Raw genomic sequence first — 13,562 nt, 5'->3', positions numbered from 1 at the left:
CATCAAAACTAGGGTGGAATTTTTACTCTGCCCATGACCAGCTGTGCAGCCTGGGACAGTCCTCTGTACCTCTCTGACCCCTGGGCTGCAATTTCCTCATCTACAAAATGGATCAAGAGACCCATGAATCAATGGACTCAAGAGAATGCAGTGACAGCTGAATCAGGCCACCTCCCCACCCCCTTCCAGTGGCTCCCTGCCGCCCTCAGGATGATCTTAGCCATTTGGCCAGGCATTCGAGGCTCCTTGCGGTGTCTGGAGTCCCTTCTCCTAGGCCTTCCTTCTCCCTCTTATGGCTCCCTGTAGGGGCCGTCCACCTTCTCTCCTCCTGGTGTTTGCACAAGCTGTTCCTTTCTCCTTCTCTTTCTCCCCTTCTTCCAGCCTGGCTGTCTCCTAGTCAGTATTTGGGGTTCGGGCCAGGTGTCACCCATTTGGGAAGTCTCCTCTGAGTTTGTCCCACATCAGAACATTTCTTAAGGAAAGTGACAGCGTATATTTTTGATTTGCCAATACTTAGCATGGGCCTAACACATAGTAGGTGTTCAATAAATGCAGCCTAGCTGGATGGCAGCAGTAGATAGACGGGTAGCAGATTTTTGGATATATAAGTGGTGTGAATGGAAGGACAAGTAAGTGAACGGTCAGGTGGGTAGACAAATGAAAAGAAAGGCAGGGAGGGAGGGAGGAAGGTTGGTTCAATGGGAAGATGGATGGTGGATGGCTGGATGGATACCTGAGTGGGATGCTAGATGTATGGGGCAGCAAATGGATGGTGGATTATTGGGGAATGGAATAGTAGACTGATGGAGGGGGTGAGTGAGAGGGTGAATGGATGGATGGTTGGTCAAATGGCAAGAAGGCAGAATGATTTCCTAAGTATTTGCTTGGATTTGGTGGTTCAGTGGATGGATGGGTATGAAAATGGGTAAGTAGATGGATGGGTGGGTGGACTGTTGGATAAGTGAGTGGGTAGATGGATGGGTGGAAGGATAAGGGTGTGCAGGCGGGTAAATAGGTAGGTGAATGGGTGAGTAGATAGCAAGATGGTTTATGGATGATTGCAAGGATTGGATGGTTGGAAAGATGGATGAGTGGGGGTGTAGGTCAGTGGGTAGATGAATGAACAATAAAATTTCATGTAGCTAAATGCCTGACATCTTGCCCAGAAGCAGAGGGGTGGTCTGGATTCTGGGATTTGAGTTAATTGCCCTTCACTGGGAGAAACCAGTGCCAATTAGGCAAATAAATCCAGTCCCAGCAGGTCTTGCAGCAGGCTTGCTAATTGACTCCAACCTGACAGACCCTGGCTTGGACTTACAGTGGCCTGTGTCTTATTGATTTGTAATTTACACTCCACACACATCCAAAAGGATTTTAGGTGACATAATAGTAAACCTGTGTGCAACAGGACAGTTAAAAATAAAGTGAGAAAGTGGGAGGCTACAAAGCATACCTGTGTTCAGCTCCTGGATCTGCTGCTCACTAGCTATGTGACACTGGGCAAGGTGCTTCACCTCTCCGAAGCTCATTTCCCCACATGTGTAGGAAGCTGGGGAGGAAGAGATGATGGAAGGGAAGTTGGTTTAATGGAGAAAGGTATGAATGTTGAATGGATTACCAAAGTGGGATGCTAGAGGTACTGGTGGGTGGGCGAACTGGTGGTGGGTTACTGGGCCAGTGGAATGGCAGACAGATGGAGAGGGTAAGTGAGGGTGAGTGAATGAATGGGTAGACGGATGATGGGTGGACGAGTGAATGGGGACAATAATAATTCTATCTCATGGGATGCTGTGAGCATCCGAGCAATGACAGCACAGTGGTTGGCACTAAGTAAGCACTTAGAATAATGATATAATATATGGAGTCATCTTGATACCAAAGACCATATTTCCCGGAGGAGAAATCCAGACACCCAGACTGATGGTGTAAGCAGGAGAGAGCATTTGATGTCTGGGTGGGTCGGGGGTGGGGACGAGGTGGGGGGTTAGGTGGTTTGAGCAGTGAGCCACGCTCAGCCTGGCCCACAAGGCGCGCACAGTCCAGTTGGGCTGATGAGTCAAGGTCGCAGGGCAGGGGGACAAGTTTCCTCTCCTCTCGCTTATTTTCTTAATTTTTGTTATTGAAGAATAGTTGACATTCTCTCCCCTCCTTCTAAATGGCCATGACAATTGTTTTGAACTAATTGGTCATTGTGAGGATCTCAGGAAACGAAGTCAAGGAGCGCTCGGCACCGCACAGGGCACACAGTTGGTGCTCAGTAATGCCGACTGCCATCACTTTATTTTTATTACCTACTTAATAGGTGGGAAGGGTCTGTGAATTTGCTTAAGGAAAGGGGCTTTAAATGTTAAAATTCACAGAGCCGATGCTGCCTGCAGGAGGCAGCTTGGTGCGTCAGGAAGGCTCAAGGGCAATAGGCTTGGGTTCAACTTCTGATGTGCTGTGCGGCCTTGGCCAAGTCACCTAACCTCTCAGAGCTTCAGCTTGCTTGTGCGTCAAGTGGGACCGGTAACCGGCCTCCCTCAGGGTTGTTGTGAGGACTCCTGAAGCTCTTCTGTGTGCAGAGCTCTTCCCGTGCCTGCTACCCTCCCCGCCCCCCTTCCGCAGGCAAGCCCTGGTGTTCATTTACCGCCTGCCCTACCCCCAGCCACCCCTTCCCAGACCTCCATCCATCATCCTGTCCTTTGCGGAGGTTAAGTGGGTCCCCAAGCAGCGAATCCAAACTCTCCCGAAGCCCCTGCCGCACAATGCGGCCCGCTGTTAGCGAGCAACCCGGCTGGCCCGGAGGATTGGGTTTCAGGCAGGCGGCCGGCGCTGGCAGATGCCCAGGCCAGCAGTGGGCAGGCGGGGGACGGAGCAGAGGAACCGGCGTCGTGGGGACTCCTCTGCCTGAGCCTGAGAAAACAAGAGCCGGCTCCAGGCAGGCAACCGAGGCAGAGGAGGGGTAGGGGGCAGAAGGATTTTACATTAGCTGGGTCTCCTTTCCGTGAGGCTGAGGGCGGAGCGGGGGCCCCCGAGCTGGAAAAACAACGTGCTGCCTGTTGGCCGGTGTCACCTTAGAAAGTCCGCGGTCTTCCTGGAGCCGGATCGGGGCTCCTCTGGGCACCGCCACCCCCCACTGGCCTTGCTTTGGGCCGAGACACTGGTAGCCGCCGATCTTCATTGGTTTTCAGGGGAGAGGTCTTGGGGAAGCCAATGGGGCTGATCTGGGTTCAAATCCAGCTCTGCTTCTTTCTGGCTGTGTGACTTTGGGCAGGCTCTTAGCCTTTCTGAACTCGGGTTCCTCATCCACACGATGGGGACAATAGTGTTAGCTTTGCAGGGTGTGCGGTGTGACTGGCTCATGGACCAAGGGCATGGGACATGAAACCATGATATTTCCCTCCCGTTTGTGAGGCAGCATAGCCTGGTGGTTTCCAGGTCAGACCAAAGGGGTCAGATTCTGCCCCACCCCTTACTGACCATGTGATCCTGGGGGAGTTCTCTCTCCAAGCCTCGGTTTCCCCGGAAGCTTGCTCTGGGGTAACAGTGAGATAGACAGTGCGGATGAAGCACCTGCCCACCATCAGCCTCCATGAGCGTTAGCCATTTTCACTGTTGCCTTCCCTGTGCAGAGCGCCTGGGTGGCTCAGTCTGTTAACCGTCTGACTCCTGATTTTGGCTCAGGTCATGATCTCAAGGTCATTAGATCGAGCCCTGCATCGGGCTCCACCATGCTTAGTGGGGAGTCCGCTGGAGATTCGCTCTCTTCCTCCCTCTGCCCCACCCCTATTCATGCACTCCTCTCTCTCTCTCTCTCAAATATATAAATAAATCTTAAAAAAAAAAAAAGTTTGCACCCAATGCCTCCTTGGATCTTCAAAGCAGCCCTGCGAAGTACACAGAGCAGGGATTTTGTGATCCCCATTTTACAGACAAGGAAACTGAGGCTCAGAGAGGTGAAGTGACTTTTCCAAGTCACCCAGTTTGTCAATGGCCTTGAACTTCATCTCCTGGTTCCTGCCTATTGCCTCCTCTTGGAATTTCTAATGTGGTTGTGGACCGTGGAAAGAATGCTCCAACTCCCAGCCATTGACTGCCTGGTATGGCCCATGGTAGGGTAGACAGGCCTGTGTTCGAGTCACCACAGCCCTATTAGCCCCAGACAGGGAGCAGCCGGAAAGGGTCCAGAGCAGCATCTGCTGCTTGGGTCATGCACCAGGCTGATTTGCTACCTGGGCTGCGGGCTGCTGGCCAGTCTGGAGCAAAGACCCAAGGGAACAACTACGAGGAGTCTGTCCATTTTCAGGAGAGACCACATCACTACCCTTCTCAGGAATCCTCCATAACTCCCCATTGCCTGTGGGCTGAGATCCAAACTCCTTAGACTCACGTTGAAGGCCCTACAAGTTCTGGCCCCATCCTAAGCTCCCATAGCCTTCCATGAAGCATTTTGTTCCTAACACATGGGACAGAAACTCTAGCATGGTGCAGGGGTAAGTACATGCGCTTTGACGGGAGGCAGACAGAGATGCACCCCTCCCTGGCCATGCAGACCTTGAACCATCTCTCCTAACTTGAGTTTTTCCATCTGTAAAGGGAGATAATCAAGTACTACCTAATTCACAAATCAGTACCACGAAATGAGATAACGAATGCTAAACTCTTAGCCCAGAGCTCACGACTGAGAACCACTCCTCAGATTTTACTGTTGTCCCAAGTGCCCTGCAGTTTCCTGCCTCTGAGCCTTTGATGCCTCTGTGCCCTGCACATGGCATGCCCTTGTCGTCTTCTGCCACAGCTCAAACGCCACCTCCGCCTTGCTAATTTCCTGGTCAAAGCTAACACCTTCTGCCCCTGGGTTTCCCGGCCCCCGACCGGGACCAGGATTCTCACCCTGCCTCTTTGTGTAGAAAGTTCATGGGTCAGGCATTAATCTGGAAGGTCCTTGAGGGAAGGATTTGCTAATGTATTTTGACATCCCCAGGGCCCAGCACAGGGCCTGGCACACAGTAGGTAGATTAGATGTTCACGGAATGACCATGATCTTGTTACTTAACCCAGGAGAATTCGGGGACAGCTGCCAGGAAGAAAGAGCCTTTGAGTTAAGTTTTGGAAGAGAAGTTAGCCAGGCTAACAAAGCTGGAAGGGCCAGGCATTCTAGGCAGAGAAACCTGGAATGGTCAAGTGACCAGGGCCATGCTTGCAGAAAGAACTTCAGGGTGGCTGGACACTAGTGACACAAGAGAGTATGGCTGGAAGGTAATTTACTGGCCTGGTCAGCAGGAGCCTTGAGGGCAGGGAGCTAAGAGCTAAGACTTTCTCTCACCAGCAGCGGGAGCTCTGAATGGCATTAAGCCCAGTTAAGACATGATCAGACATCGACTTTAGAAACATCACCCAGCTGCCACGTAGAGGTCAAATACATCTACTGGGGGCCAGAACCAGTTCTCGGTGCTAGGGATACGGCAGTGAAGGAGGCAGAGACAGAGCTCCCCGAGAATGAGGGCCCTGGGAGACGGCAGATCAGTAGGACTCCCCTACTTGATGTCACCTAATGCTCACATGACCCATTTTACAGATGGGAAACTGAGGGCCAGAGAGGAACACAGGCTCACCTGTGATCGTACCCTGGAGAGTGCCAGAGCCAAGGTTCTAGCCTGGACAGTCTGAGCCCCACTCCCCTGCTGCCCTTCCCTCTTTCCCCTCCTGTCCTCACTCAGGCCCACACGGAGGGAGAGAATAAACACATACAGAGAGCCCTAGTGATTGTGTGTGTGTGTGTGTGTATGTGTGTGTGTGTGTGTGTGTGTGTGTGTGTGTGTGTGTGTGTGTTGTCTGTTTTTTTAAGGCTATAGCTGCAACATCTTAAAAACCATGCAGATGGGGGCGCCTGGGTGGCTCAGTCGGTCAAGCGTCTGACTCTTGATTTCGGCTCAGCTCATGATCTCAGGGTCGTGGAATCAAGCCCCGCATCAGGCTCTGCGCTGAGTGTGGAGCCTGCTTAAGACTCTCTGCCTCTCCCTCTGCCCCCACCCGCCGCACTTGCACTCTCTCACTTAAAAAAAAAAAAGCAGTCCTGCAGATGTAAAATGAGACAGATGTGATTTCAAATGCCAGATTCACCTGTGTGCCCTTGCGAAGGTTGCTTTACCTCCCTGACCTCAGTTTCTGTATCTATAAAACGGGGTTAATAGCATATACCCCACAGGTCGTCATGAGCTAAAGCCGTATTTAGAGTGCCTGTCTCAATGCCTGGCACACAGTAGGTGCTTAAAGAAAGTTTCTCCTCATCTCTTTGGAACTCTCACACACTGCGATTAGTCCAGACAAACTGTCCACGGCCCCCGCAGCGGCCAGACAGAGCTGACCAGGGCTGGATTGGGGAGCAGACGGTGGCCGCCTGCCCCAGCCTGAAAGAGGGGGTGGTGGTAGCGTCCGCCAGGGCCTCCGCGTGCAGCCACCCTCCTGTCGACTCCACACTAACGACTTCAGTGTGTCTCCTCTTTTAGCTCAAATATTTCTGAAATGCACACTGCTCGTTCACACATAGCCAGAGGGGCCTACGGGCCTCCCCAGCCTGTGCAATCAGGGCCTCCTGATTGCTTTCTTCTGTGCAGTCTCCAGGAAGGAGAGGGGGTGCGGCCGCAGCGGGGCTAGGGCCAAAGCCACTGCCATGGCGCAAACCCGGTTTTCCCACCGAGGCGGGCTGTCCGAGTTGGCGGCTGGAGGCCCTGGTTCCAGCTTTCTCCGGGGTGCTGAGAATCTGTCCACACAGCCTCAGTCTCCTCATCCAGCCATTGGGATTTTAAAAGATGGTCACGGAGCATATTCAGGGCTTGCAAACCAGACATTTCCAGAGGACTCGCTGGGGTGGGAGTGAACAGGGGCGAGGAAAAGGGCAGTGTGGGGCAGGGCAGGGGTGGAGGGCACCAGAGGAGCAGGCAGGGATGTGGGCAGGTGGACGTGGTCCAGTCAGGGGGCCTCAGAGAGCTGCCGACCCTTGCCAACACTTACTCATTCCCACGGACCGTGCTGTCACTCACCTCCTCGCCTTTGCCTCCACTGTTCCCTCTGCCTCACATGCCCTTCCCATTCAGCCTCTCCTGACTCCCTCCTAACTCATTCTTCAAGCCTCCATTCAAGTGTCACTTCCTCCAGGAAAGCCATCCCTAAGCTGAGCATTTTCTTCCTCTCCTTCCACACCCACAGTACCCCTTGCACGTCCCTGTCGCAGCCTTTGTCACATCGTACGGTGATTAATTATCTGTGTACAGCGAAAACAGCTTCCCCTGAATGAGGGATTGTCATTGTCACAGTGGGGATGGGATGGGGACATTTCTAGCACTTCAGAAGCAACTCGGCACAGTCTCGCAGTCCCCAAAGTGTGGGAAGTGAAATGATGTTAGGTAGTTTGCAGAGGAACATTTTTTAATTGTAATAGCCGTGTGCTTATTTTCCTTCTCTTTATGGCAAGTGATGTCGGTTTCCCATTTATAATAATGATAACTTTTTCCTCTTTAAAATGCACTTAAAAGAAGAGTCAGCTGGAAGATAAATAGTAGCTAAATATAGCGCAGGTTGTAGGTGGCAATGGCTGAAGTCATGAATGTTGTTCTGGTGGAACAGAACATTAGCCTGGGGGTGGGGGGTGATTTTGGCCTCTAACTGTAGACCTACTATGTGCCAAGCCCCATGCTGGGTCTTGGGGGCAGGCAGAGGAGGTGTGGAGGGGGAGATGATCAGAAGGAACAGTATGTGTGGGGTACAGGGCTGAGAGAGAGCCCCACACAGTCCGTACAGCTGGACCACAGCTTGTGAATGCAAGATGTGTGACCTTGGGCAAGTTCCCCAGCCTTTGTAAGCCTCAATTTTCCCATCTATGAAATGGGATCGTATCAACTATGTCTTGGCATTGTTGGAAGAACGTTGGTGAGGGTCTCCAGCTCCTAATAGAAAGGTCTCCATCTCAGTGACCATGAGTTCTCTACCTTTTGCAGATTTTTGGGGCTGGAGGGGAGATGTCTGGGGTGATATGGGGAGAAGGAAGGAAATGCTGGTGGTGGAAGGAAGCCTGGCTTCCTGAAGCCACCCAGGTTCCTGGGGCAAGAATGACTAGCCCCAGACTCCCTGGGGAACCGAATGTGACTTTCGTGTTCGTTTTGAGAGGAACAAAGAGGAAATGCAGGACATCCCAGGAAAGCAGCATCAGATGGACCAGGAAGGCTCCCCGGAGGCTGAGGCGCTGGGGCTAGAGGCTGATGTTTGTCAGATGTTGGCAAGCACCATCTGGAGTGTGGGGAGAGCCTCTTGGACTCGCCTTCACTCTCAGGGGCCACCGCATGAGCCCAGAGGAAATGGCATGTGTGCAGGCACTGGGTCAGACAAAAAGCACCACGCTCCGTCTAAAAAAAGAATATCGGCCCCTCACTGAGGCTCTGCTTTGCGCGGGGCTCCAAGTTAACACACTTCCCTGTCCTTCCATCCTCCTGGCCCCACTCAGAAGGCACTATGACGATTTTCTAGGTGAAGAAACCGAGGCTTAGGAAGGTTACAGGTCCAAGGTTACAAGGCGAGTAGGTGGCAGAGTGGGTGTTAGAATCGAAGTCCCTCTGACCTCCCGACCCCTACTTTATCTGCTCTGCCTACCTGCCTTATGTGCAGGGCGTGGAGGGAGGTGTCAATGTCGAAAAGCAAAAGGCCGAGGGGAAGTGGGGGGGCGGGGAGAGCACCCATGGGTATCCTCCGGCCACAGCCCCGCGGGGTAACAGCTTTCCCAGAGGCAGGCTTCCGGGCAAAGCCAGGACTGGTATGGGGAGAAGGGAGCCTCTTGCATCCCGTCCCCCCGCCCCAGGGTATTCTGCAAACTTCACACTCCCTCTTAGCCCCTTCCTATCTGTGAACTAACTAGCCCCTTGACTTCCAGCCTCCTGAGATCCTCCCCTTGCTGGTTCCAGGTGTGGTGGGAGCACCCCCCAGCCTGAGCTCCCTGGGAGCCTGGGGTTTGAGCACCAGCCTTTAGTCCGTGACTTTTGGCAAGGCATTTGCCCTCTCTGGGCCTGAGCTTCCACCCATACAATGAGGATGTAGCTCACAGCCCCTCCTCTGGGCCGTGGAATCCTCTAGTGCTTGGCCTCTGGGTCAGCCCAAGAATCCAGCCAAGGGGTGGGGCCACCTGCTTGGCACACTTGCCTCCCCCACCCGAGCCCTTTCTAGTCCCAAGCAGAGTCTCCTCTCCCTTGTTCCACACGGCTCCCAGCAGCTGTTCCTTAGGCCCAGGCAGAGAGCCCGGCTTGGCGCGTCTCTGGCTGAGGCCGATGAGAGAAAACAGGTTAAAAGTTCAGCCCTTGTTCTCTCCAGGAAGAAAAATCTGTAGCATTCGGAGTGTGAAAAGGAACCCTTTTTTCAGCTCCAAAGCCCCACAATAGAACTTCCCTCCAATTTGCCATCAAAGAGACGCCCTTGGCACTGGACTCCAGCGTCCCTGGCACCCCTCCTCCCCCCTCACTAGCCCCCCATGCAAAGGGACACAGTGACCGCAGACATAAGCCACAGGCGGTCATGGGGACACTGCTGCTTCCTCTGTTGTCAGCTCATGGGTCTGACTGGGGTCACCTCTGGCTGAATGCTTCCTCCCATCCACGCCGCTCCTGCCCTAGTTCAAGATCTTGTTGCTCCCATTCCGACCCTCACGGCAGCCTGGGCACTGTGTACCCTGCCCCCACTGTCCTCAGCCAAGTTCATCCAGCCCAGGCTATCCGACTAAGTATCTAGAAGTTTATAGGGTCGGAAGCAGGGGATCTGCACCTCCCACTCTGCCACCAACTCCCTTGGGATCTTTAGGAAGTCTCTTCCCCTGTCTGTGCCTCAGCTGCCCTATCTCCTAAATGAAGCAGTGGGGCTGGGCCCGGATAGCATCTCAAGCGGTGGGTGTTAGTGTCCTGGCACACAGAGGCCAGGAGCATCGTGCAGCCAGAGAGTGTGGGCATTGATTCGTGAGGTCTGCGGGGGCCCAGAAGCAGAGCATAGCAGCAAGCGTACCTCACCCATGCCCACCAAGCTAGCTGGTGTGGAAGGTCCAGCTGTGACCTTCTAGGTCTCTCTGCCCACTCTCTCATGGCTATTTGTATTCACGCCTTATCACCACTACTAGACTGTGAACAACTCCATAGTAGGGTCTTACCCTTCACTGTTTTCTCTCTCGGGGTCCCCAGTGCCTGGCACATAAGGAGCATCAGGATATATGTGTTGAATGAATGCTTGAACAGGGTCAATTTAAATCTGCTCAGTGCAGTTCAGCTCAAGAAGTGTTTTGAATTCCCCATGGGGTAGTGGGAAGGGGTCCTGGGCCTTATCTGGGGAAGAATGGGGCTCTCTCTGGCCCTGGCGGTCTTCATCAACAGGCTGTGTGGCTCCTTCCTTCCAGCTGCTGGAGTCGGGGGAGGGGCAGGCGGGGCCCTGGCTGGTTCAGAAGCTCATTTGAATTTCTTTAACCCCCAGAGGGCAGGTGACAGACTGGAGCTACTTGGCACAGTGCTCACACTCAACACCCACCCACCCCACCCCCCACTCCTAGGGCCCTATCCTAGGAGCACAGTTGACTGAGCCCTCGGGGAGGGAGCCCCAGTGTGGGGACACTATGGAGGACTCCAGGTGCCTGGAGAAGGGGGGAGGGTGTAGGCCAGAGAGCCAAGGTGGGGTAACTGATGGGGCTCAGCTGGGACCAAAGAGAGGCCTTTCTAAGGGCCACATTCCAGTTTTTGAGAATTTGATGCAAGCCGAAAAAGCAAACAGACACCCTAAGTTTGATGTAAAATTTCCAGGGTTGCCTGGTGGACTCTCTGAAGCCCACCCAGGAGAGTCCAGGTTAAGACCCTTCTCCACCAACAAGGGAGGGAAATGGCAGGAGCCAGGTTGGTGGGACGTGGTGGGCTGAGAGGAGGCATGACCATGGGCAGAAGGGCTGAAGCTGGGCTTTAAGGGGTGGAGCCTGGAGGGGTAGAATCAGACGATTGGCCGGAACGTGGGAGTGGGTGGGATCATGGAGTGGGAGACCTAGAGGGAGGGTAGTCTGCAGGAGTACAGCCAGATGATTGATTGGTGCAATGGAAGTAGGTGGCGCTCTGTAAAGGAGGTCCTTGAGGGATGGGGGTCTTGGGGTGATTGACAGCACTCAGTAGGTGGGCGGCAGTGACTCTTTGCTTTCCTCACAGAAACGCTGATGGACTCAACCACAGCGACAGCGGAGCTGGGCTGGATCGTGCATCCTCCATCAGGGGTGAGTTGGTGGTCCCCAAACCCTGCCTGGTCCCTCAGAAGACCTCGGATTCTGCTGCAGGGCCTGGATGCCCCTAAATTCCAGCCCCTTTCCCTCCTTCAGGGCCCGAGGCTGGCCTCTCATTGCCCCACCCTCCTGGTCCCCTACTATTGATGGAGCACCGGTTACCATGACAACATGCTGGTTGCTTTCAGTCTTTATCCCGTGGCATCCTCAGGGCGAGGCTGAGAAGTAGGAACTCACGCTGCCCCCATTCTACAGATGAGGAAAGTGAATTATCATTTTCTGACCACCCACTGTATTACATACTGAATCAAGGAAGCACCTTTATACACATCATATCCAATCATATGGGGAGGAAACACCTCCATTTTACAGGTAAGGAAACTGAGGCTCAGAGAGTTATAGCCACCTGCCAGGGGCGTTACCCCTAGTTAGTGATGGGGCTCAGGTTTGTATCCAGGGCTGTGACTGAGTCCTCCGGGCCCCCTTTCTGGGTCCCCATAACACAAGACTCCCCCACCCTGCGCTTTTATCCTCACACTTCCATGAAGGCCCTACTTCCCTGGGGCCAGTGGTTTGAGCCCAGGTAGGCTGTGAATCCCTCAGGAGCAAGAACAGGCAGAATTTGAGATTCCTCTTTCTTCTAGCACCAACTTACATACAGGCTGTGGGACCCGACGTGCCTGAAATTCTGTCCCAATTCTGCCACTTACCGGCTGCATGATTTGGCGCCAGTTCTTTAACCTGTCCGAGCTTCGGTTTCCTCATCTATGAAATGATGGTGGTCATGTCCTCTGCACAGGGCTGGTGTGAGGTTTTCCTGCACGGTGTCTAGCACAGTGCCTGACAGAGGGTGCCCCCCTCCCCCCCCCCGCCCCCCTTGATGAGTAGCTGTAGTCGGACCACCATCATCATTGTCACGGTCATGAGTTTTTATATCATTATGCTCTCAGGGTATCATTTTTATATCGTTACGTCCCCTGGGCTCCGGAGAGGGCTCTGGGCTCCCCCAGCCCCTCCCTTCCCTTCCCCCCATCCCAGCTCCTCCCACTGGGACTCTGCTGCCGCCCCAAGGAGCTGCATCCCCCACCTCAGGCCTGTGCTCTCAATAGGCAGGGCCCTAGGGTCAGGCCTCTTTCTGTGGCTCTTTCTTGTCACCAGTTTTCCATCTGTGAAGGCGGCCGGGCCCGCAGCCCCACCCTAACAGGAATGAGGCCAGGCTCGGCTGCAGGGCCCCCGGACGCAATTATTTGGGGTGTTTAGGCTGCAGGGCCTCCGCATGTTAATTAGAGAGAGGGGAGAAAGGCAGAGTGCTCTAATTAAGTGCTCTAATTAAGTTCTGAAGAAGAGCAGTGGTTGTAACAAGGGGCTGACTTTGTCACATGGTGCCACCAAAAAAAAAAAAAAAAAAAATGCAATGTAGGGAGCTTCAGAGCCACCGCTGACGTCGAGGCTGGGCCAGCAGGCTCCAGTTCGGCCTTCCCCACGGGCACTGGCCCTGCACAACATCAACCCTCCCCAGGCCGGCAGCCACTACACCGCCCCGCACAGACTTGGCCCAGATATCGGAGGAAGGCAGAAGAATAAAGAACACCCACTTGAGGGTGACACCCCTACTACCACCTGCCTCACCACCCCCCACCCACAGTCCCATTTGGCAGTTGGGGAAATAGAGGCCCAGCGAGGGGAAGTGACTTGCCCAAGGCCATGCATCAAGTTAACAGAGCTGGAACAAAACCCAGGACTCCTGGGGTACCTGTGGGTCATTGTGTTTCAAGGCAGCGTGCCCAAGCATGGGAATGGGTCTAGGTCTGTGTGACCTGGGTCAAGGGGCCTCACTTCCCTGGTCTCTACTCACTCATCTGTAAAATGGTGATGATAATATAGCATGTGCGATAATCATGACAAAGAAATGAGGTCCTGTTCCAGCACCCACCCCAGGCCTGCATGGGTGGGAAGGGGTGCTCTGCTGTTTTGGCTCTTTTGGCTCTAGCCCAGGGAAAGCCAGCCCAGTGCCAAAGGGGACACAGGAGGGATATGGAGCTACTCTCAGCAAGCTTTCAGCCCCGCTGGGGAGACCAGGCCGAGAGGCCCAAGGGTGCCTGGCCCTCACCCAGGCTGGTGTCCCCAGAGGCCCACAGGAGAGTCGGCGAATGCAAACTGTGCAGCCAGAGAGAGCCTGCTGCAAGAGGCTCCAGAAGGATGGACAGAGAAGACAAGAGGGTACTCGAGGAAGGCACAGAATTGTGAACAAAGGCTCAGCATGTGAGTGAGCTTGGCTTGTGAGGGTCTGTGAGGAGAC

At 54.0% G+C, this 13,562-nt stretch overlaps 1 protein-coding gene across 3 annotated transcripts in view; it reads left to right on the top strand.

Moving 5' to 3' along the window:
• Positions 1 to 11,197: 11,197 nt before the first annotated feature.
• EPHB2 (EPH receptor B2) overlaps positions 11,198 to 13,562 on the top strand; it is a 121,388-nt gene continuing 119,023 nt past the window's right edge. For all 3 annotated transcript variants that reach the window (XM_088023032.1, XM_028090817.2, XM_028090815.2), the window contains exon 1: positions 11,198 to 11,257. In XM_088023032.1, coding sequence (XP_087879158.1) covers positions 11,201 to 11,257 — 57 coding nt within the window. In that variant the 5' untranslated portion in view covers positions 11,198 to 11,200. The remainder of the gene's footprint in view (positions 11,258 to 13,562) is intronic.

The sequence above is a fragment of the Eumetopias jubatus genome, unplaced genomic scaffold, assembly GCF_037043125.1.
Source record: "Eumetopias jubatus isolate StellerSeaLion01/CBP00866 unplaced genomic scaffold, mEumJub1_p1.0 scaffold_4, whole genome shotgun sequence".
In the NCBI taxonomy this organism is placed as follows: domain Eukaryota; kingdom Metazoa; phylum Chordata; class Mammalia; order Carnivora; family Otariidae; genus Eumetopias; species Eumetopias jubatus.
Note: the sequence above shows the minus strand (reverse complement) of the source record. Positions and strands in the feature narration are given on the sequence as shown.